Source organism: Saccopteryx bilineata, chromosome 1 (assembly GCF_036850765.1).
Source record: "Saccopteryx bilineata isolate mSacBil1 chromosome 1, mSacBil1_pri_phased_curated, whole genome shotgun sequence".
NCBI classification, from domain to species: Eukaryota; Metazoa; Chordata; class Mammalia; order Chiroptera; family Emballonuridae; genus Saccopteryx; species Saccopteryx bilineata.
The window spans coordinates 95,023,760-95,046,662 of NC_089490.1; the positions used below are offsets into that span (position 1 = coordinate 95,023,760).

A 22,903-nucleotide genomic window follows, 5' to 3' on the forward strand; every position below is an offset into this window, starting at 1 on the left:
CTGGTTTTTGTTCTGGTTCTATTATTCTCCATCCTCCTCCAACATATTATGCTTTTTTAGTATTACATCAAGCTGATAACATTATCTTAGAGTATATAAAAGCAACCCTGAAGTACAGTCTAATTTATTCATGACTGTGCCACTAGGTCATGTCATGGGACTCATCTGTAAAATGGGGTTACTAGTTTCTGATTACTTTACATAATTGGTCTGAGTGCCTAATGAGTCAAGGGCTATTAAACTGTATAAAGAACTATGGCCTTGTTGAAGAACTCAGTTGGTTAAAGCATTGTCCTAAAGTGCAGGTTCGATCCCTTCATCAGGGTATATACTGGTACAGATCTATGTTCCTTTTCTTTCTCCTTCCTTTCTAAAGTCCAAAAATAAACGTTACAAAAAGAGTACTTTAAAAAAACCCTGTAAAGTGGCATATCAACGCCTTATGTTTGCATTATTGTTTTAATGGGTAAGGCTTCTTAAGCAGAATGTCTCACCTTAGGCCAGATCAGTGGCCTTGGGAGGTCCCTGGCTCCAGAATGGAAAAGCATTAACGTTTACTACCTGTTTACCATTTGCTGGGTTCTGTAGGCCTTTTGAATAGATCATATCTGATCTTATTCTCCAAATTCCACTCTCATGGAGTGCATACCACAGCCCAATTTACAGATAGGAAAATGAGGTTAAGAAAGCGAGCCTGACCAGGCGGTGGCGCGGTGGATGGAGCTTCGGACTAGGATGCGGAGGACCCAGCTTTGAGACCCCAAGGTCGCCACCTTAAGCGCGGGCTCATCTGGTTGGGCAAGGCTCACCAGCTTGGACCCAAGGTCACTGGGTCCAGCAAGAGGTTACTCGGTCTGCTGAAGGCCCGCGGTCAAGGCACATATGAGAAAGCAATCCATGAACAACTAAGGTGTCGCAACGCGCAAGTAAAAAAACTAATGATTGATGCTTCTCATCTCTCTCCGTTCCTGTCAGTCCCTGTCTGTTCCTCTCTCTGCCTCTGTAAAAAAAAAAAAAAGAGAGAGAGAGAGAGAAAGCTTAAGCGATTTGCCCAAATTCTGCTGCAGGATCTATCAGATTTACTGTTTCTCCCAACCACATCGTACCCCAAAGATATGTCCATTAGACCTCTCTGCCTCTCATATGCTGCCTAATATGCATCATATTACCCTCTACCCTATTTTCCCAGCCTCTCATTCTCCGCTCCCCATTAACACCACAACTTACCGAAGAACTTCAACGGGTGATCCTAGGACTTGGGTTACGGAACTAAAATGAAGAAAATAAATAAGGCGTGCACAATAATCTGCAATCAATGAGGCAGCACTCAAGAGGGCAGAGAAACTAGCCAATCCCCGACAGGCGCAGGCAAAAATTCTGTCTCAAAGCAGCACAACACGCGGCAAAGCCACAAATGTGGAGTTCAAATCTTAACGTCCCTAAAGGGGCCAATCATGAATCTCGCTATAGAGACCAGCCAATCACAGCGCAGGATTCGGAAAACCGGCCACACGGCCTAGAGAGGGGCGGCCCCTCTCGTCCTGGGGACCCGTCCTTTGCCGGTACTGTTGGGGCGGAGGACGCTCCGGCAGTGTTGGTCAGAGATGTCGCTTTGCTAGTTGGGCAATGACCCACTCACAATCCTAGGACAGAAGGGAAGTCCAGGCCAAGATTTAAAAGGTTTAGGTTCCGCCATTTCTTCTATGTGACGTCCTGCAGGTTACTTCACTCTGAGCCCGATTTCCTCCCCTGTACATTAGGGGTAATAAAAAAAAAGCGACAGCGCAAAACTGCTGTGAAGCATAGAGAAAGAAGCTCTGGAGCTTCATCTCCCTCACAGTTGAGGGACGGCCAAGGAAACGAACGAGTGAATTTTCTTGAAATTCAGTATTGGGTCGCTAGACTATAGAGTCAGCCTCCTTAACTCTCCTGGCGCTCCACGACTTCCGCCTCGCAGCACAGAAGCGCCCAGGCGGGGCGGGGTGTGAGTGACGCCCCGATCTTTGCGCCGGAACCCGGAAGGCGGGGCTTGTGGCCGGGGAAGGAAGAACCGAGGTCCCTGCGCCCTGAGCTCCCTGGGTAAGACAAGATGGCTTTGTGCACCTGATGTCTATGTGAGGAGAGCGCGGGCGGTTCCTGTCATCTCCTTGAAGGTCACGCCTGGTCAGTATTCTGTGCTACAGCGGTGTGTTTTTGTAGCGGGGAAGACGAGAACAATGTCAGGGAGCCTCGCCGGCGGCGCAGGAAGGCGCCTATGGAGCTGGATGCCCCTGGCCTGCAGAAGCTTCTCTCTGGGTAAGTGGCAGCTGTATAGAGACGCTCTGAGAACTGCTTCTCAGAAAGCGGCCGGAATTCAGTCTCTTTCTTCCTCATCCCTAGGTGTTCCTGGAATGTACTTTGTAAGGCTCACCGTCCCACCTCGGAAAGCAGTTGATCGTTGGAACGAGAAGAGGGCCATGTTCGGGGTGTATGATAACATTGGGATCCTGGGTAAGACTCGATTCCATTGTACAAAATTTAAGAATGGCAGTTATGTTGTGACAACTATCTTTTTTCATCTGTGTAGGAATGGTACCGCTCTGAATAGTAAGAGCAAACACTTATGTGGTTACGTTATGTTGGGCACTGTTCTGAGTACCCTACAAGTCAGAAAATTGAGGCACAAAGAGATTAAATAATTTTTCCAAAGCTAGTAAATGGCAGTGCCAGATTTTGAACTCCAAGCCTATGCTCTTGATACTGTAGTGTAATGTGTATTGTCTGTAGGTACTTCTCAGAAAGGTGCAACTGTGTGCTGAATTCTTTTTTTTTTTTTTACAGAGAGAGAGAGAGAGTCAGAGAGAGGGATAGATAGAGACAGAGAGACAGGAATGGAGAGAGACAAGAAACATCGATCATCACTTTTTCATTGCTATACCTTCGTTGTTCATTGATTGCTTTCTCATATGTGCCTTGACCGCGGGCCTTCAGTAGACCAAGTAACCCCTTGCTCAAGCCAGGGGTCTTGGGTCCAAGCTGGTGATCTTTGCTCAAACCAGATGAGCCCGTGCTCAATCTGGCAACCTCAGGGTCTCGAACCTGGGTCCTCCACATCCCAGTCCAACACTATCCACTGTGCCACCCCGTGGTCAGGCCTGTGTGCTGAATTCTTAATTGATCAAAGCTGTGTTCTCTTGGAACTAATATGTTTTCTCACATAACAGGAAATTTTGAAAAGCACCCCAAAGAACTAATCAAAGGCCCCAGATGGCTTCGAGGCTGGAAGGGAAATGAACTGCAACGTTGTATCCGAAAGAAGAAAATGGTTGGAAATCGGATGTTCACTGATGACCTGCACAACCTTAACAAACGCATCAGCTATCTCTACAAACACTTTAACCGACATGGAAAGCACCGGTAGAAGAGAAAGCTGGGGACTGTGGAAGAGGCATATCTATCTTCCAGAAGGAAAACAGTACTCTTCCTATGAGGAAAGGACTTTGTATGCTCTCCGTAATAAAATGCAGCTTCTTTAGAATCTTTTATTTCTCTAGATGCTACTTTTACTCATTCGTGTAGACTATGAAGTCTGACTCATCCCTAAATCTTAATAGTATTAGATTTGGACTTTACCACTTGTGCTTTGCAATTTAGCCATACTTATGGCCTTTAAAAAAGAAAAATTACAGTTGCCACTTTTTGACATTTGGGTTTCATTTATTGAGATTAGTAATTTTTAATTAACCCATAGTGCTAAATGTTAAATATATACATATATTTAACGATTTTTATTCTGGAGCACAGAGGTTACCTGTTCAATTCCCCAGTCGGAACATACAGGAGCAGCTCAATGTTCCTGTCTCTCTCTCTCTCTCTCCCTGCCTCTCAAAAAAAAGATTATTTATTGATTGATTTTACAGAGAGTGGGGGATTGAGAAGTATCAACTTGTAGTTGCTTTCGTTTAGGTGTTGTGCTCATTGATTTCTTATTGTATGTGTCTTGACCCGGCAAGCCCAGAGTTTCAAACCAGCAATCTCTGCATTTCAGGTGGAGGCTCTATCCACTGTGCTACCACTGTCCAGGCTAAATATATATTTTAATTTTTTTTTTTTTTTTTTTTTTTTCTGAAGCTGGAAACGGGGAGAGACAGTAAGACAGACTCCCGCATGCGCCCGACCGGATCCACCTGGCACGCCCACCAGGGGCGACGCTCTGCCCACCAGGGGGCGATGCTCTGCCCCTTCCGGGGGTGTCGCTTTGCCACGACCAGAGCCACTCTAGCACGTGGGGCAGAGGCCAAGGAGCCATCCCCAGCGCCTGAGCCATCCCCAGCGCCCGGGCCATCTTTGCTCCAATGGAGCCTTGGCTGCGGGAGGGGAAGAGAGAGACAGAGAGGAAGGAGGAGGTGGGGGGTGGAGAAGCAAATGGGAGCTTCTCCTATGTGCCCTGGCCGGGAATCGAACCCGGGTCCCCCGCACGCCAGGCCAACGCTCTACCGCTGAGCCAACCGGCCAGGGCCATAAATATATATTTTAAAAACGCTTCTAGGCTCTGGTCGGTTGGCTCAGTGGTAGAGTGTTGGCCAGCATGTGGATGTTGGGAGTTTGATTTGTCAGGGCACACAGGGGAAGTGATCATCTGCTTCTCCCTCTTCTTTTACCCGCCTTCCCCTGCCACCAGTGGCTCCATTGGTTCGAGTGTGGCCCCAGGTGCTGAAAATGGCTTGGTTGGTCCAAGTGCATCAGCCTCAGGCACTAAAAATAGTTCGGTACTCCTATCAACCTAAGACGGGGTTGCTGGGTGGATCCTGGTAGTGGTGCATTTGGGAATTTCTCACTATCTCCCCTCTCACTTAAAAAAAAATCTAAGTTTAAAAAAATTCAGTGATTCCCTGACCAGGCGTTGGCGCAGTGGATAGAGCATCGGACTGGGACGCTGAGGACCCAGGTTGGAAACCCCAAGATCGCAGGCTTGAACAAGGGCTCACCAGCTTGAGCATGGGGTTGCTGGCTTGAGCATAGGATCATAGATATGACCCCATGGTCACTGGCTTAAGCCCCAGGTCACTGGCTTGAAGCCCAAGGTCACTGACGAGCAAGGGGTCACTCGCTCTGCTGCACTGCCCCCCCATCAAGGCACATATGAGAAAGCAATCAATGAACAATTAAGGAGATTAAGGAGCTGCAATGAAGAATTCATGCTTCTCATCTCTCTCCCTTCCTGCCTGTCTGTCCCTATCTGTCCCTCTCTCTGTCTCTGTCACAAAAAGAAAAAAATAAAATTCAGTGATTTTTTTCCCCCCAGGGGAAAGTTGGTAAAGACACTTAGGTATTTTTGGTGCCAGAAACAATCCCATTACTTTCGCCTTTGAGGGTTTTTATATATTTTATGTGTGTGTGTGTGTGTGTGTGTGTGTGTGTGTGTGTGTATATATATATATATATATATATATATATATATATTTTTTTTTTTTTTTTACAGAGACAGGGACAGGCAGGAACAAAGATGAGAAGCATCAATCATCAGTTTTTCATTGCAACACCGTAGTTGTTCATTGATTACTTTCTCATATGTGCCTTGACCGTGGGCCTTCAGCAGACCGAGTAACCCTTTGCTCAAGCCAGCGACCTTGGGTCCAAGCTGGTGAGCTTTGCTCAAACCAGATGAGCCTGTGCTCAAGCTGGCGACCTCGGGGTCTCGAACCTGGGTCCTCCGCATCCCAGTCCGACGCTCTATCCACTGTGCCACTGCCCGGTCAGGCTATAATATTTTTTTAATTCCTACAAATTGTCATTTGATGTGGTTGTAGGAGATGGATGGGATAAACACATGATCAATGTATCTTTTTTTTTGAAGGAGAGAGATGAGAAACATCAACTCATAGTTGCAGTTGCACTTTAGTTGTTTATTGATGGCTTCTCATATAGACTAGGCCAAGCCAGTGACCTTGGGCTTCAAGTCAATGACCCCACACTCAAGCCAATGAACCTGTGCTCAAGTCAGCGACCTTGGGGCTTTGAACCTGGGACCCCAGTGTCCCAGGTTGAGCTCTATCCTCTGTGCCCCCACAGGTCAGGCTACATTGTTTCTAAGAGCAATTGTTTAATGGTTTTAAGCAGGGTAAGACATTTGGATAGATTATCTTGGTGGTTCCTAGAGGATGGATACAATGGAGTGCATGACTAGAAATAGATAACTTTATTTCTTTAATTCAAAGAACACCTTTTTTTCATTTTAACATATAAATTGGGATGTTTTACTATAACTATTAGTTAAATGAGTGTCTGAGGCTTGGAAGGAACTTCCAAGGACAGAAGAGGAATACTCTCTTAAGAAATGTCTCACCGCCTGACCAGGTGGTGGCGCAGTGGATAGAGCGTCGGACTGGGATGCGGAAGGACCCAGGTTCGAGACCCCGAGGTCACCAGCTTGAGCGCGGGCTCATCTGGCTTGAGCAAAGAGCTCACCAGCTTAGACCTAAGGTCCCTGGCTCCAGCAGGGGGTTACTCGGTCTGCTGAAGGCCCGCGGTCAAGGCACATGTGAGGTCGCAACGCGCAACGAGAAACTGATGATTGATGCTTCTCATCTCTCTCCGTTCCTGTCTGTCTGTCCCTGTCTATCTCTGCCTCTGTAAAAAAAAAAAAAAAAAAAAAAAAAAAAAAAAAATCATGAACATTTAAGACTGAATCAAATAAAAAAATGAGTCATCTCTTTCACCCTTATCTCTAACATGAATAAGTAAAATCTTTAAAAAAAAAAAGCCCCAAAAAATGAATCATAAGAGTCAGCCTCTGAATGTGAAGTTTTAGGCATACTGTTGCCATGTTATTCTTTTCTATTTTCCTTTTCACATATGTACGAAAGTGAAATATAAAAATCTATACACAAATCTACATTTTCAATAAATATACATTTTCTAAGTGGTAAGAAAGCATTGTGTCAATTTACTTGCTACCCTTATTTCCTAGCGGGAACTAAAATAATGGCGAGTTTTACAACGGATAATAGTATAAAGTAGGACAGTGAGACAAGTGGAGAGAATTCTTGAAATATTAAGAAGGAAAAATCGACTCACCCTGGGGAATTATTAGAGGGGTAAAAATGAACAGGGAGGAATTCTAGGATGGTTTCCGGTTTGGGCAACCAAGTGGATGTGGTAACCTCCCCGGGAAGGATAGGAAGACCAAGTTTGGCGGGAAGTTCAATTTTGAATATTGCGTGAGAAGCTCGTTAGCAATTTTGAAGGAAACGAATGGACGAAGCCTCGGTATCTGCTTTGGTGAGACGGAACCCTGCGCCCGGTACTAGAGCCGGAAAACCTGCCGTTCAGCCTTGATGGATTTTGCCTCCTCACAGTTGGCAGAGGCAGGCAGGTGGGATGGAACCCCAGACAGATCTGGGTGTCAGCCTGTGCGTAGTCAGACCAACAACCGCCTTCTCTAGGACTGCAGAGTCCTTGCCGCTGCGAACCCCGACCGGCGGGCGGCTGTCGGCGGAAGCGGAACGATTGGCTGGAGCCGCCGGCGCTGGGGTCTTGGACGGGCCCAGACTTCAGAAACTGTTTATCGATTGGAACTCAAACCTTTGGAGTCCCCCTCCAGAGGGCTGGAGCGTACTCCCGCAATGACCCGTCGCTTATTTAGATAAGCCAACTATGGTTGTAATGGTCAGTGAACGAGTCTCACAACCCCTCCCTTCCGGAGTCCGGATGAAAGAAGAACTTTGATTGGCCAACTTGTTCAGGCTTCGCGTCCGGACTGTCGCTGTCCAGGGCGTGGATTGGGCCGTGGGATTGTCAACCTTATCGGAGGGGCGTGGCCAGCACTAATAAAGACTGAGACCCGCACGGTAACTGCAGTAAGTTCCACCGCAGCTGGAGCTCCAGCTAGTCAACTAGACGAGGAGCTTGGGAGTTCGTAGACTTCAGCCGCAACGTTCCACTTGCCAAGTGTTTCGACGCCGCAGTCTCCAGAGAGGAGACCGACCTTCCCTTTGTCAGAGAAATGTGAGTTGACTCTAGTGAGGGGGTCTCGACATTCCTCGCCAACTCTCACCCCCAGTGCCAGACTACTCTGCTGGACGGGAAATGGCGCATTGCAGCCTCTGCAGCGACGCCGGGAACCACCTCCGCGCGCCGCCCCCAGAGCTGACCACCCCCAGGGAGGGGGGCAGTACTCCACTCCTGCTGCAGCCAGAGCCAGCACGCCGCGGGCGGGGCAGTGGCTCGGGGGTCCCACCCTCTCTTCTGGCCTGAGGGGCGCCTCATTCTGGCCTCGGTTTAGTGGATTCCGAGAGAGGGCGAAGGTGGGGCATGCAGTCACCGGGTAGGGGGCTCGAGGCTCTTCACTGTCGTCTGATTGAATCTGTACTTAGGTCCTCTGGAAGTACAGTCATGGGTGTACCTGCCAGTTGGTAACTCGGGTTGCCCTGCAATCTTTAGATTTTTATGTACCCTTCACCGCAATGGTGACGTTACCTCCTTCCCACGTTGGCGGTGAACAAAGCTCCAGAAACTTACCTGCCAGTTCTCTGGGGCCAAGTGAGCAAGCAGCTCAGAAAAACTCAGGGGGGCAGTGCCATGTGATTCCAAGCAGCCATTCATCCCAAGGCCACCCTAAGGTGTTTTCCTGTCATTGAATATGAGCCAAATATTTTAAAGAAAAATAGAGCTGGGGATCCCCACCTTCTCCCAACACGTTAAATTTAGTTTCTGACCATCTTTAACATTGTCCCTAACCTAAGATTCTGAGGGAAAACCATGACTAGACAAATGAAGTACTTTTCTGTCAAGACCACAATATTTTTTTTTTCTTGTGGGAGAGACAGAGAGAGTCAGACAGAGGGACAGATAGGGATAGACAGGAAGGGAGAGAGATGAGAAACATCAATTATTCATTGCAGTTCCTTAGTTGTTCATTGATTGCTTTCTCATATGTGCCTTGACCAGGGGGGCTACAGCAGACCGAGTGACTTGTTGCTCAAGCCAGCGACCTTGGGCTCAAGCTGGTGAGCCTTGCTCAAACCAGATGAGCTCGCACTCAAACTGGCGACCTCGGGGTCTTGAACCTGGGTCCTCCACATCCTAGTCCAACGCTCTATCCACCGTGTCACCGCCTGGTTAGGCGAGACCACAATATTTTTAAGAGAATTTTCTTTCTTATTATTGGCTGGAGGCCTGGCCTGGTCCTACATAGATTTCTGTTGCGTCTCCTAGAGACAAAAAAAGGGAAACGATTTAATTATAATACATAAGGGTTATAACTGTTCTGGATATTTTACTGCTGAATGTTTCCAATGCCCGACAAATAGTAAGTGGAATGATCCCTTCAGATGCTTTATAACCATTTCACTTTTTCTCTGTTTGATTTCTGCAGTTTTAACTATGTGACATTCTACATTCTATGCATTTTGGCCAAGTCCTAGGAATTCATTTGTTTTCATTTTGGAAAGGAGGATCCTTCTCAGCTGACTGGTTCCCAGTAGCAGCACCCATGTGGGATGAACAGAAGGAGATGGAGAAAGTGTGACGACTAAAAGGGCATCACGAAGTCTCTGACCTTAATCTTGTCATTGGTACCACCATTCTGGACTGCTTCCAAGACCGAACAGTGACTTCTACCTACTCATTGAATTTTCCATCTTCAGTCAGAGAGCTAGATTGCTTAGTTCAGTAGTAGTACCAGAATCTTGGGGCTTCCATGGCTTTGTATCTTTCCTTTGCCGTCTTTGTGCCTTAGAAATGAGAAAGTGATTCCTTAAATGGGGATAAGTCAGGTGTAATCTGCTAGTATAGACTCTCTGAAGCGTTATTCTCTATCTTTTTAATACTTTCTATCTTTTTAGACTGGAGGAAATTCATGTAGGGAGGAGGAACTTCTGAGTATTAGTTCTATTGAGTACTCAAGGCATTTCCTTTGTGGTGTCTTTGTGATGGTTTAATCCCCAGATCATTTATTCTTAGGCTGTTCCTATGAGGTATGTTATGTGAGATTTGGCTTCTGTTTGAGGAGTTCTTATTGTAGTTTCTATTCTCCATCAAATTTGAGAGATCTCCCTCCTTCTGGGGGCTGGGGGCAATTCTTCCTTGGGAGATAAAATCTCATGCTTTAGGTTAGAATTCTGGGAATACTTTAGGAAGTGATTTTGGCTTCCATATGTTGGGACATAAGGAATTTATCTTGAATTCCTCATTCTAGGTCCCTTCTAAGGCTAAAGGAAAGAGAACAGTCACTATGTAGTAGTGCAAACCAAGATTTCTCTTGGGACATGAAGAACTAGGGTAGTCTCTTAAGATTGTTGCCAAATCTAGAAAAGGAAGGGACAGAATGTCCATGATGTATGTACATTGAGGCTTGCTACCCTTATTTTTGGCTCCTGTCCATGGTCTTGGCACAGTTTCATAATTAACATAATTGATTTAGGCCCCAGTTGTATCTAAGTGAAACCTTCATATTCTCTGCCAAAAAACAAAGGGAACAGACTGTCCTAACTCACCCCACCTACAGACACCATGCCTTTGGTGATTCTCCAAGTTGTCCTTACAGCAGCCCCAATTTACTGATTATTGTATGAAAACATAAGCAGGAAGTGGATCCCCTTAAGCAGAGTCTTTCAGCTTGCTCTTTCTGTTTAGATTTAGGCCTTGCAAAAAAGAGCCATTTGGTCTATAGGCTTGTCCTGAGGGTTTAGTCTTTTGTACAAATTTCTTCTAACTTGGGTTTGAAGTTTCCAGTTTGACTTCATATGAAAGGTTTCTGACAGTCAGGAAAATGCCATGTAGGTCAAAGCTGGCACATTGGTCATTGTAACCATTGTGTCAGAGGATGTGTTTGAGTTTGGGTCCGAGGGTAGCCCAAATAAGATTATGCCACCCTAGATGTCCGTAAACCCCATCTAAATGTTGTTACAGGATCTTTCATCTTTTGCTTCTTGTCACTGTGCTGCATCTCCGTACTTGGTATTTGCCAAGGAACTAGAACCCCTTCTAATTGCACATAGTCACCTAAGTGCCATGAATTTGGTGGTGTGGGTGAGGATGTACGTGATTCCTTTCTTGTTGGGTACTTTGTATACTCTGTCCGCTTCTCTCCTCAGGTCTGCTCCAGCTCAGTCACCCACTGAAGGGGCAGAAGGGACTGCCCCAGGTGGGGGTCCCCCTGCCTCTTCTCCTAATACAAGCAGTAACAGACGACTACAGCAAACCCAGGCACAAGTAGATGAGGTGAGTGGAGAGTTCTTCTCTGAGAGTTTCTAAATTATAGAAACTTTTCTTTTTTATAAAGGGATAGCTAAAGGCTTTGGGAGGCAAGGCTTTCGTCTGTTACACAGGACAAACCCATTATCCCATGGTCGTTATTCTTTCCCCTGTCTCTAGTGGGGAACTTAGTAGCTTTGTTTCTGTGTCCCCCGACAGGTGGTTGACATCATGCGGGTGAATGTGGATAAGGTCCTAAAGAGGGACGAGATACTGTCAGAGCTGGATGACCGAGCTGACGCCTTGCAGTTGGGAGCCTCACGGTTTGAGAGCAGTGCTGCTAAGCTAAAGAATAAGTATTGGTGGAAAAACTGCAAGGTGAATTTTCTTATCCTTTCCCCCTTCTTTCTCCTGGGCCACAACTCACAGAAGGCAAGAAAACCCTCAGGTTCTACATTCCTTCCCTTTAGTGGTGCAGTAACTTAGCCCTGCATGACTCTTCATGGGAGAAGTCTTGGAAGCCTCCTTGAGCTGCATTACCCAGAATTGGCCACCAGGGTAGGCTAGAGTATTCAGACCCACTAACTGGGAGCCACTGATACCCTGAGGTGTTTGGAAATGGTTAGTCAAGCTGCTTTCCCCCACAAAAGGACCCCTAGAAATACTCTCACCTGGCCTTTGTTCAGACAGACCCAACATCAACACAGTGACTGGACTAGATATATAAACTGCTCACAAAAATTAAGCGATATTTCAAAATGAATATGAAGCGATAAAATATCCCCTAATTTTTGTGAGCAGTATATTTAAATACCTGTAGCTTTTAGGAGTGAGCTGAACACTTTACAATGACCAATGAACCAATTGACTAGAGATCCAAAGTCTGCACCTCCATTACAGTTTCTTTCAAAGCAACAGGAACTAAGAAAAAAAACGGCAAGCAGCAAAGCTCTGATGTCTCTGAGGAGCTTCAGCTGTGGTGGTGCAGGAGTAATTGTTTGAGGAGGAGCATGAGGCTGGGCTCTTCCTAAGAGGCCTGCTGACCTCCTAGGTGATGCGTGGTTTCTTGCACTGTCCCAGTGCCAGAGCAAGTTCTCATATCTCTAGGCCTGGCTCCTTTCTTCCTTTCCCAAGTCCATGCACCCATTTTTTTGTCAATGTTTCCTCAGATGATGATCATGCTGGGAGTTATCTGTGCCATCGTCGTGGTAATTATTGTAAGTAAGTATCGCTCAGAGGACTGGTGGGGTGAAGAGGTGGGAAGGTCCTGGAATCTTCTCCCAGACCTGCCTGCCTGCCTGCTGGCCAGGGGAGTGGGGCTGCTCTGCCTGAGGTATGGAGATCACTGTTGTGGGATCATCACCTGGTTCGGGAGGGCGGAGGGGCAAAGACAGAGGACTTCCTTGATGGACAAGGATTCCCTCTGCACGGTATTGAGGGAAGATGTCCCTCCTGTTCTGAGGAAGTGGGGCTGTGCTGTTCTATCTTGGGTCAGAGGGAGACGTGGGGATGGAACACCTACAACTGAAAGACTTGACTGTCTGGAAACTTGATGTAATTTGTCCTCTTATTTTCTCCTGTCTCTCTCTCTTTTCCATCTTGGACTTCCTGATTCCTGTGTCCAGTCTACTTTTTCACTTGAGAATGTGCCACTCCTTCCCTCTTCTCCATTGCCATCCAAACTCATGTTTCTTCCTTGTTTGCTCTCTCAACAAACTTCCCTATCTCCCTTCCTCACTCCCAGCCCAGGCTTCTCTATTGCCCATTCCCCCTTTTCCATTGCTTTCATTTGCACCGAGTCCCTCCACATTAGGAATGCTGCTTGTGACGCAGTCTACCTGAAGAGCAACAGCTGGCACCTCCTCCCCAGCTGCTTCTTATATACTCGCAAATTCCTTCAAAGCCAAAGAGGGTTGGAGGCCAAGGGAAGGGGACGGGGCACAGCTGAAGTGATATGCCCAAGAAAGGGCCAAGATTGGGGGAGAAGGGTATCAGTGCCCATGGTGTCTCCAGGAAAAGTCAGTACCCTGGCAGGATGAAGCCATGAATACCTGCAAAAATGGTGGCTCACTCAGGGCAGCTGTGGTCACTTGGAGCTCTTCTCCTATTCCAGGCCTGAAGAGGATCCTGGGTGGGCCCAAAGTCCAGCTTGGTCCTGGTGCAATACCCTCTTAGATAGTAAAACCTGGGTTTTTTGCAGTTATTTCTAATCCATTAGTCCAAGATTTTCTACGTCTTCAGGGACCTTAAGGCCTTTTTACTTTGTTCTCTAGAGACCTGGAGAACACATATTAATTGTGAAAATATCAGAACTTTCATTGCCATCCTAGGAGCAGTCCCATAGCTCATAACTGGAAAGGGCTGTGTCTTGTCCACATTTTCTGCACCGTTCTGTACTGTTCGTGAGAGCATCAAATATTTTCATATAGTCATAGTTTGGGACTCTCGGTTAGTTTTAATTGTTGGCATAGATAAAAAGAGAATGCTTATTAGTTAGAAGCAGTGAGTAAAGGGCCTAATTTGAAGATAACAAGCTCAGAGGAACCCACTTATTGTTCTCTTGTTAAGGAGGGTCCTGCTCCTCCCTTCCTGTTGATCAAGGAGTGTGAGGGTCCTTGGACTTTCAGGGACTTCCTTCCTCCACCCCCCCCACATACTTGCCAAAGACAGATGAGGCATGATGTCCTTTCTGGGGCCCGGCTGATTCTGAGTATTTGGGAAGTCCAGTGTACCTACCAACTCAGTCTTGGGGTGGGAGGTGGGACAGTCTATAGACAGTCTGTGCTATCATGGGGCCCTCTATAGAGCCACCTTCCTGTTCTTGCAGTATACTCCCCTTCTAAACCACATGTACACATCTGAATTTTGCTTCCTTTCCTTTTCTTCGCATGGTTTGTGGGTACAGGCAGTGGGAGCTCCTCAGCCTATCCTGGGCCTCAGGGTGGGGTACTGAGTGGGATAGACCCAGGTGTGAGGAGAGGCACGCAGTCTGGGAACAGAAGGGGAAACACCATGGTTCTGTATTCCTTCTGTCCTCTGATCCACAAGGAGGAGAGGCTGAGGCCAGGCTGGGCTGGGTCTAGGTGCTCACTTTCCATGCAGCAGCATTTCATTGCTCAAAACCATCCTTCCTGTCCCTTCACCCTCATGTCCCACGTCCCCTTCGTCCTGCCCCAGGGTGGGACTGAAGAGCTGGAGGAAAGCAGTCAGTGTACCATCCCAACGATTCCCCTCGGAGGTCTCCACTCCTCTGGGCTCCTCTTTGCCTAATGCAGAGGTTCACCGCCGGAGAAGAACCACCACTGTCCTCGATGTGTCCCAAGCCTGGAGCAAATTCACCCTCTTAGTCCACTCATCCCTGTCACAGGAATTCTTTCCTGGGTTCTGTTCCTTTGAGGCTCACCAGATATAGTTGGCTTTGTTCTTTTGGAGATGTTAGCCCTTCTACTTTCTTTCTCATCCCGCCTCGTGCCCTCTTTAGTGTCTTTGCTGTCCCCCTTCCCTCTTACCACCCATGTGCATGAGCAAGTATGCAACTAAACCCTGGGACTTTGCAGTCAAATGAAGCCGAGCTTCCCACATCCCCTTCAGTTTGCCTTGAGACGATGTGGGGTTTCCACTGCGTGTGTCATCACCTCTTCATCTGTTTTTCCTAGCCTGTCTCACACTTGTATAGAATAACAATTGTACTTTAAAGGCATGTGGCATATTTAACAATTTCATGTACTCTGAACAAGGGCAAAAAATATACAAGTTCCTACCACTAGACTGACTTGGTTGTTGTTTGGGTTGGAGTAACTAAGGAGTGGGGAGGGGGGAAGTGTTGTTTCTTTCTAGTAGTCTGATGTTGCTTTAGGCCGGAAGGGCTGGCTTATATGTATTGGTCTTCTTGAGATTAAAAATCTGTGTCGGGCCTGACCTGTGGTGGCGCAGTGGATAAAGTGTCGACCTGGAAATGCTGAGGTCGCCAGTTCGAAACCCTGGGCTTGCCTGGTCAAGGCACATATGGGAGTTGATGCTTCCATCTCCTCCCCACCTTCTCTCTCTGTCTCTCTCTTCTCTCTCTCCCTCTCTATCTTTCTCTCTCCCTTTCTCTCTCCTCTCTAAAATGAATAAAAAATAAATAAAAATAAAAAATATATTTTTGAAAAAAAAAAAAATCTGTGTCGGCGAAGGAAGTGGTCTCGGCTCTCAGCTTTTCTGTCAAGCAGCCCGGCTCTTCCAGGTGCTAGTGAGAGGAAGTGACAGCAGGAAGTTGAAAGACAATCTTCACATAGCAAAAACTGCAGGCCGTCTCAGTTTTCCTCTCTACCTCATTCCCTTGTGCTGAGTTCCACTGTACTGAACAGGCAGATGTTAGAAATGACAAAAAAGAGAAATCTCTCCCTTGCAGCTGAGGGAGTGAGGAGTTTGTAGGTACCCTGAAATACCCAACAGCTGTCCAAAGGAGCAGACCCTTAATTACAGCTCCAGGTTACACAGAGCAACTAAGATGGATCCCTAGGGCGGCCTTTGTTTCACACCTTGAACACTTTGCAGCTAGGCTTGGGGACACAGCTCAGCTGGGCCCAGCATAAGGAAAGACAGGAAAGTAGAAAAGCGTTGCCTCCAAGGACACAAGAGGCTTTTATTTGGACAGAGTTCAGTAGTTGTGTGTGGCGGCCCCACCCTCATCCCTTTGCTCCACTGGGCATTTCCCCTTAATTTCTTCCCATTTTCTTTTCCTACCACCGCACCTCAAATGTGGCTCTTGTGTTAACCTCTATCCAGACACTGTTTTCTTGCTGCCCTCTCGCCTCCATGTTTTCTCTGTGGCACAATGACAGAAGGCAGAGTCTTGCACATATTCAGAACCAGAGCCAGAGCCTCCGTAATCGGTGCTTTCTTCATGCTTTTCTTGGGATCTTTTTGAGCTCTGGGCCTTGGCTCAGAGTCCTCCTGGGAGAACGGAACTACTCTTTCTTTTTACTCTGAGGCAGGAGAGTGGCTACCCAGAGGGTCCTGGAGTCTTGGCAGACCTTGTGTGAGGTAGCTGGGAGAGAACAAGAGGGATGAGGTTGGTTTCAGCTGGGGTAACACCAAAAGCTGAGGGGCTGGAGTTGGGGCTAGCTGGAATTAGTGATGATTGGGCTTCCTCCCTAGTCTGGGTGGGGAGGTGGTTAGCAGAGGCTGGTCTCTGAGAGGGGTAGGCCAGGGACCGAGCTGAGGGCAGCAGGGCTCTTACCTTGCCATCTCTGAAACCCCAGGTACAGCAGTGCAAGAAGGAAGAGGCTGCTGGCAAAAAGGACTCCCAAGGCTGTAGTTCTCTGCCCTGTAGGTGAGAAGAGTGTGGGCCAGAATCAATGGGCTGGAATCAGCTCTGAGCCGCGCCAGCAGCAGGGAAAGGTGTGTGTGTGAGTCCCCTGGCTGAGGAGCTCATGTCAAGTGTTCTGCTCTCACCCAGGAACCTGGGTAACAGTAGCATTCGTATTTGCTCAGGGTTGTTGGATGCTTGTGTGTTACTTCACACAGAATTCTCTACTGTTTCCACCTCAGGACACCATTTTTTTATCGCTTTGCAAGAGAAATTTAGGTTAGATAGTTGTTGACAGTTAAACTAGAATTTTATAAATAGCTGAGAGGTGATGTGAGCTGAGACAAAACCCCAGTTTTGAGGAAGCTTGCCGTCTAGTGAGGCACCAAATACTAATGCCCTGTGCTCCTGGATGTTTGCATTCTAGGTACTGATTCTTTCCTGTTTAAAACCTTTCAATACCATTCAGTGGCTTCAGGGTGGAATTCCAGCTGGAAGGCCCACTGGAGTCGGCCCATTGGTAGTGGTGGCGGGTTTGAGGCTCTAGGGTGATCAGGCTGCCTGTGTCTCATGTTTTGTCTTTTACCATTTACTAGGTAGGTGACCTTGGGCAAAGTACTTAACAACTGTAAGTGCCAGTTCACTCATTTGTACATTGGGAGTCATGGCAATATACGTGATCTTACATCTAGGTGTTTAGTATAGTGCTTGATTCATGTAAATGCTCTAAATGCTCAATGAGTATAATTACCTCTCAAGCTTTAGGCCACTTTTCCCTTTTCCCCACACACCCTTGGCTCTAGCTGTGCACTTCCCCAAATCCTCTCTAGGCTGCTTTATATTTGGCCTTCACACGTGCTGTTCTTTTTGTCCCGGTGTTTCCTTCCCCTTTGAGCTAGCTAACTTGGTTTGCATGCATTGTCCTCCCTCTTCCCAGGTCATCTTCCCTGCCTGCCTGGTCGGTCCCTCCCACTGGACTAAGCTCCTCAAGGGCAGGATCAGGAATTATTCAACCTTGAGCTCCAGCACATTTCCTGGTCCCCTGCACCTGGGGTGTCCCAAAGTCTCAGGATGTGTGGAGGCAGCTAGAGAGGCTGCTACCGTGGGAAAGAAAAAGCTGGGGCTATGAACAAAGTGTGGTGGAAGCAGCACAAGACCAAAGATGAGCCCAGGATAGAGGTGGGGAGAGGAGGGCACTGTAGTACCTGGTGGGGCAGCCCAGGCACTGGCCTCAATGGGCTCATCCAAAGAGACGTGGGTGACCTGACAGGTGTAAGTGGCACCTGCAGAGCCAGGTTCTGCTGTCAGGGAGGAGGAGATGCTGTAGGTGCCCTCTGGGCTTTGCCGGAGGCTGGAGTAGGAGGCATCAGAGACTGGGACTGGGGCTCCACCCAGCTCCTCTCGGGTCCATGTCACAGTCACATCCAGAGGATAATAGCCAACAATGTTGCAGATGAGGGTGGGTGGCAGAGCTTTATTTGCCAAGCTCAGTCGTACTTTCGGAGCAGCTGGAAGAAATAATGAGTAAGATTCCAGAGGGATCAATGGAAGCCTAAAGCTTCTTCCTACAAAGAGGGAGCTAGGTTGTGGAGGCTGAAGTTTCATTGTCAGTGGAGTGCCAAGGGGTAGATGAGTCCATCCTGGATGCAGGTAACTGAAAAACAACAGTAAAACCAACTAACGGTTGGCTTGCTTCTTACCACGATAAACCAGTGATTTTAAAGGGTGTATCAGTGCCCGACCAGGCAGTGGCGCAATGGATAGAGCGTCGGACTGGGATGCCAAGGACCCAGGTTTGAGACCCCTAGGTCGCCAGCTTGAGCGCGGGCTCATCTGGTTTGAGCAAAAAAAGCTCACCAGCTTGGACCCAAAAGGTTGCTGGCTCGAGCAAGGGGTTACTCGGTCTGCTGAAGGCCCGCGGTCAAGGCACATATGAGAAAGCAATCAATAAACAACTAAGGTGTTGCAATGTGCAACGAAAAACTGATGATTGATGCTTCTCATCTCTCCATTCCTGTCTGTCTGTCCCTGTCCCTCTCTCTGACTCTCCCTCTGTCTCTGTAAAAAATAAATAAATAAGTAAATAAATAAAAATAAAGGGTATCAGTGATGAAATCCTTCTCTCGCTCAGGACCACTCCCACTGCCCTTCATGTTTTGCTGCTGCTCCTTTAGGATGTGGGATTGGAGGCAGCCAGCCAGGGCAGGGCAGCTGGATCCTGAACTGGGAAGTTATCTTGGAGTGTGACAGGAGACAATCTGATGCATCTGTGCTTCTAGGAAGGAGATAGCAGTTAGGCTGTGGGGATGCAGTCTTCCTCTCAGAAAGTGCCCTTGTATTTGGATTCCACTCTGGATAACACTCCCAATAAGCCTATCCCTTTCCCTCTCCCCCGGACAAATGAATTCTGGCCTTACCTTGGATGTGGACCTGGATGATTTGTTGAGCTTGGTACAGGGGGGTGGTGATCTGGCAAATATAGGCCCCCTCGTCCTTCACTGTGACGTTAGGTAGGTTGAGGGAGGCGTCCCCGGCCATGAGGACCTGCTCAGGCTCCAGGGTAGCACCCTCTCGCTTGGCTTGCCCCTGCCCCATGTCCCAGCTGTATACCAGCTGGCCGCTGCCCTTGTGCTGCAGCCGCCACTCCACTCTGGTGAGGTCCAAGCCTGGCGCCATGGAGAAGCTGCAGTACAGGGAGGCTGAGGACCCCAGCGGGAAATTCAGGGATGGGGTATGTGTTGTCACCTGGAACTCCACTGTGGTGAGAGAAAGAAGGAGGATGGGTGGACAGCTTCCTCTTGAGACCACCTGACCTCTGAGCTGTGGGCGTATGTCTGCTCTGCTTCCTTTCCTGGACTGTGAAGCCAGTTGAGCTCATTTCCCATCAGATGGAACCACAAAGACATGGGGCTCTGGAAAGGCAGCATGGCGCATGTGGTAATCTTCCCTATTCTGGAGTCACCCCAGATAATCTGATGAAAGCTATGGACCTCTCACCAGGAAACTACACATGCAAAATTATGGGTTACTGTTGACTCTTGGGTAAGAACCACTGGAGCAGCAGAAAAATTTCGGAACCCTGACTCTTCCATGTAATAGCTCTGAGATCTTGGACAGGTCACTTAGTGTTGCCAAACTCACCTTCCAAAGGCAAGGCTGCTGTGAAGACTAAGTAGGAATGTGTTTTAAAAGCACACAATAGTAGTATTTGTGTCAGACATGCTGAATCTAAATCTAATGAGAACAATCAGATGAATCCAAATGGTGGGATATGCTGCAAGAGAATGCCCTGGGCTCTTGAAAAACCTCAGGGCTATGAAAGACCCTTGTGGAGTAAAGGAGGTCAAAGGCACTTGACTACTAAATGCAATGCATGATCCTTGTTTGAATCCTGGACTTAAAAAAAAAAAAAAGACAAAAACAAAACACAAAGCTATAAAGAACATTATTGGGGCAATTGGAGAAGTTTGAATTTTGGACTTTATACTTGACAGTATCATTGTTTCAGTTTTAAAATATTGATACTTAAGTATGAGGCTTAGTGGGGTAGCAAGCAGTTGGTAGAGGAGGATGGGAACAGACTGCTTTGGCAGATACACTCTTAAGTTCTCTACGTGCTGCACCCCCTATTGTCTGTGCCATGATTTACTGTCCCCACCTTGGTTTGCTGAGGTGATAGTTCTGTGATTATAAAGGAGAATATCCTTGTCTTTGGTTATAAACCGAATGCTATAAACCACATGCTCTACATGACAGTATTTGGGGTGAAGTGTTGAGATTTCTGCAACTTTCATTTAGTTCAGGGTATATTTATCTATAGAGAGAATGTGGCAAACGTTAATTGGTGGATCTAGGTGAATGATACACAGGTGTTCATTATATTATTTACCTTTTGTAGGTTTAAAATATCCCCAAATAAAAAGGGAATATCTAACTATACCAGGACTGTGGTTTACACTAGACAGACATGAAGACCCCTCTTTTCTGAGGTAGCAGGATACATGTAGGTTGGACCACAGAAAGGTCAAGTGTTCTGGGGCTTTCTGAGGATGGTGGGTAGTTCCCTAATCTTTGGACTTGGTTGTCTCTTTTTGGAGGTAAAATACTGGAGTTGAAGACCTCTCAAGAAACCTATCATCGTGTTCTCAATTTCCTGTGCCCTCTGGAGTGTGCAGCGTTGCAAAGGGCAAGAACTGGGTTTTAATAAGGAATAATGAACAAATTCTATATCCCTGTTCTTTACTCTAGTCAAACCCCAGACTAGGCTGGCTTTTCACTGGGAGAACACTGCTGCTTGGCCCAGTATAACTACTATGAACAGCATATGTGGGTAGAGCATCACATGTCTTATTTCCTCAGGAAACACAGGAGAAAATTATCCCCACTTTGGGTCTTTCAGAAGGAAGGAATAAGGTTGAGGGGACACCCTCAGGTGACCAATGTGGATGGAGGTGGACTTGTTCCTTTCCTTTTATCCTTCCATCTCTGACCACTTAAAAAACAAACAAACACAACTTTCTGCCATTCTTCAGTTTCTTACCTGCTGTCAGCACAGTCCCCTGGGGGCTCAAGGGTAGGTTCAGCATGGGGTGCAGGACAGCTCCATTCTCAGCGTCCCCGAGAGTCTTCATCACTATGGAGACACTGGGTCCCCCTCCAGACACCTGCATGTTGGTGATGAACCAAGCTGCTGTCGCAACATGGGCCTGTGTGGCCTGGAGAAAATAGCGGGAGATCTCACAGGTCACCTCCTTCTCGCTGCAGTCAGCGTGGAGCAAGGCCTCTGCGTGGGGAATCTGTACCAGATTCACTGGGGAAAAGTGCACAGAGGTTGGATTGGGTTGAGAACATGGAAAACAGATGTGGGTGGTGTGCTGAGAACTGGGCTCTCCCAGTGAGGGGAACCCAGAAGGACTGGGAATGCTGGAGGCTCTTACCTGAGGCCTCAAAGGTAACAGGTGGGTTGTCTTTAGCCAGTGTGCTCACTTGGAAATCGGTGAAGCCTTCCAAGGAGCCATCATCCAGCACTGGCACCTGCCTCAGCACTAGCAAGGCCTTCACCATGTTCTTATTGCTGGCAAAGCCCCCATGGTGCTTGCCTTCCTCCACCAAGAAGCAGTCCAAGACCACGTCCACTGCCCGCCACTGCCTTTCCGCTGCAGGGAAAAGACTGGGCTGAAGCTGCACCCTTCTGCCCAGAAAGTTATTTCTGTACTCACTCCCTGTCCCCGACTATGGAGTCATCAAGGGTAGAAGTTGTCTCTTGAAGTCCTAGCTCTCTGTGTCCCTCTTGTCATCCCCCAAACCAGCTTTCTGGGAAGCACCTGCCACTTCAGCTACATACTTCTTGGCATGAATTACTTCTAGTCAGATTTGCCTTGCTCAGATGGGTTTTTGTTTTTACCTTTATTTCTAGCCATTGAATGAGAAACTACCTAAAAGTAAAGGAATTCTCAGCAAAAGCAGACAAATGAGCAACCTTGCCATTGGGAGAGAAGACAGGACCTTTGTGCTGCCCAGGGGTGTTGGCAACCATCTTCTCAATTACCAAGCCAGCCCACAGGTCTGCTCTGCTTGGTACCATAACCTGGCCTTCCCCTCTCCCGCCTCCAGGGTTACCTGCCTAGTGGTTTCCTGGCAGGGGAACCCTTTCGCTTCTGAAGGAGTCCCCTCTCCCGTAGGACAGCGACCTCACCACATTTACTGTGAAGGCCCTTCTTCATTTGGCCTTTCCCCCACCGTTCTCAGCCTCTGGCCAACACAAGTAGTTCCTTTGTCAGCCACGGAGCCTTTTTCCTGTTGGGCTTAGAAGGCATTGGTTCCTTTCTCTTTCTAAAATCAGGAAGGGGTGCTATCTGGCCCAACTCTGCCCCCCACTCACCAGTATCGGTGGCTCCTGCTCCGGACAGAGCCAAGCACAGCAGCAGGCACCACCCCCCTGTGCCCATGGGGGCCGCTGTCAGGCCCTCCGCTGCCCTTCTCCACGGCTTCCCTGCTTGCAAGGCCCCAGCTGGGGAAGAGGGGTCTCTCGGAACACCCCGTCGTGGCCAACAGCGAGTGGGTTTCTCTTCTGTCCCCTTTCACTTTCACTTTGAGGAAGCCGCGCGGTGGCTGCCTTTGCCTCTGGGTGAAGCCATTTCTTGCTGGTGGCAGAGTTCTGTTCACTGTTCTCCTTTCCAAACCCCCTTCCTCCCCAGTAATCCTCTGGTAAGTCAACACCTGAGTTCACTGCATGCACCCTTTTGCTCCCCAGCAGTCCCAAGAAAGTAGAGATGTGGGGGGAGGAAGGGAGAGACCAAAGCTGGAAGCAGGAACCCCCATGGACTGGGACCTTTCATAATTTTCTGTGGCTACCACACCTCCTCTCCCTCCTCCCCCGCTGGGCAGGCCCCAACACGAGTCTGCGGGAGAGGAAGCTCCTCCCTCGGATCCCGA

General features: G+C 48.0%; 4 protein-coding genes across 9 annotated transcripts in view; 2 read left to right on the plus strand and 2 right to left on the minus strand.

The window, feature by feature from the left end:
* Positions 1 to 1,927, minus strand: part of NCAPD2 (non-SMC condensin I complex subunit D2) — a 43,101-nt gene extending 41,174 nt beyond the window's left edge. For 2 of the 5 annotated variants that reach the window (XR_010729351.1, XM_066261209.1), the window contains exons 1-2: positions 1,228 to 1,927; positions 810 to 1,000 (exon numbers count right to left, since the gene is read on the minus strand). The gene's annotated coding sequence lies outside the window, so the exon portion shown is untranslated. The other 3 variants (XR_010729352.1, XR_010729353.1, XR_010729356.1) reach the window with 3 other exon arrangements.
* Positions 1,928 to 2,058: 131 nt separating this feature from the next.
* On the plus strand, positions 2,059 to 3,522 carry MRPL51 (mitochondrial ribosomal protein L51). The gene is made up of 3 exons (XM_066261223.1): positions 2,059 to 2,295; positions 2,380 to 2,490; positions 3,204 to 3,522. The coding sequence occupies exons 1-3, from the start codon at positions 2,217 to 2,219 to the stop codon at positions 3,398 to 3,400; spliced, it is 387 nt and encodes a 128-aa protein (XP_066117320.1). The 5' UTR covers positions 2,059 to 2,216; the 3' UTR covers positions 3,401 to 3,522.
* A 4,306-nt stretch (positions 3,523 to 7,828) lies between these two features.
* On the plus strand, positions 7,829 to 14,941 carry VAMP1 (vesicle associated membrane protein 1). Of its 2 annotated transcripts, none has more exons than XM_066261151.1 (5): positions 7,829 to 7,986; positions 11,076 to 11,202; positions 11,395 to 11,553; positions 12,345 to 12,396; positions 12,801 to 14,941. In XM_066261151.1, coding segments are annotated over exons 1-5 (357 nt in total). In that variant the 5' UTR covers positions 7,829 to 7,984; the 3' UTR covers positions 12,818 to 14,941. The 2 variants fall into 2 exon arrangements, with proteins under 2 accessions (XP_066117248.1, XP_066117259.1); XM_066261162.1 differs by having other exon boundaries at positions 14,353 to 14,941.
* An 841-nt stretch (positions 14,942 to 15,782) lies between these two features.
* On the minus strand, positions 15,783 to 22,844 carry TAPBPL (TAP binding protein like). The gene is made up of 7 exons (XM_066261115.1): positions 22,350 to 22,844; positions 21,406 to 21,624; positions 21,009 to 21,278; positions 18,886 to 19,224; positions 17,674 to 17,976; positions 16,400 to 16,486; positions 15,783 to 16,207 (listed from the first exon to the last, which is right to left on the minus strand). Exons 1-7 carry the CDS (start codon positions 22,414 to 22,416, stop codon positions 16,128 to 16,130), a joined length of 1,365 nt encoding a protein of 454 aa, XP_066117212.1. The 5' UTR covers positions 22,417 to 22,844; the 3' UTR covers positions 15,783 to 16,127.
* Between the last annotated feature and the right edge of the window lie 59 nt (positions 22,845 to 22,903).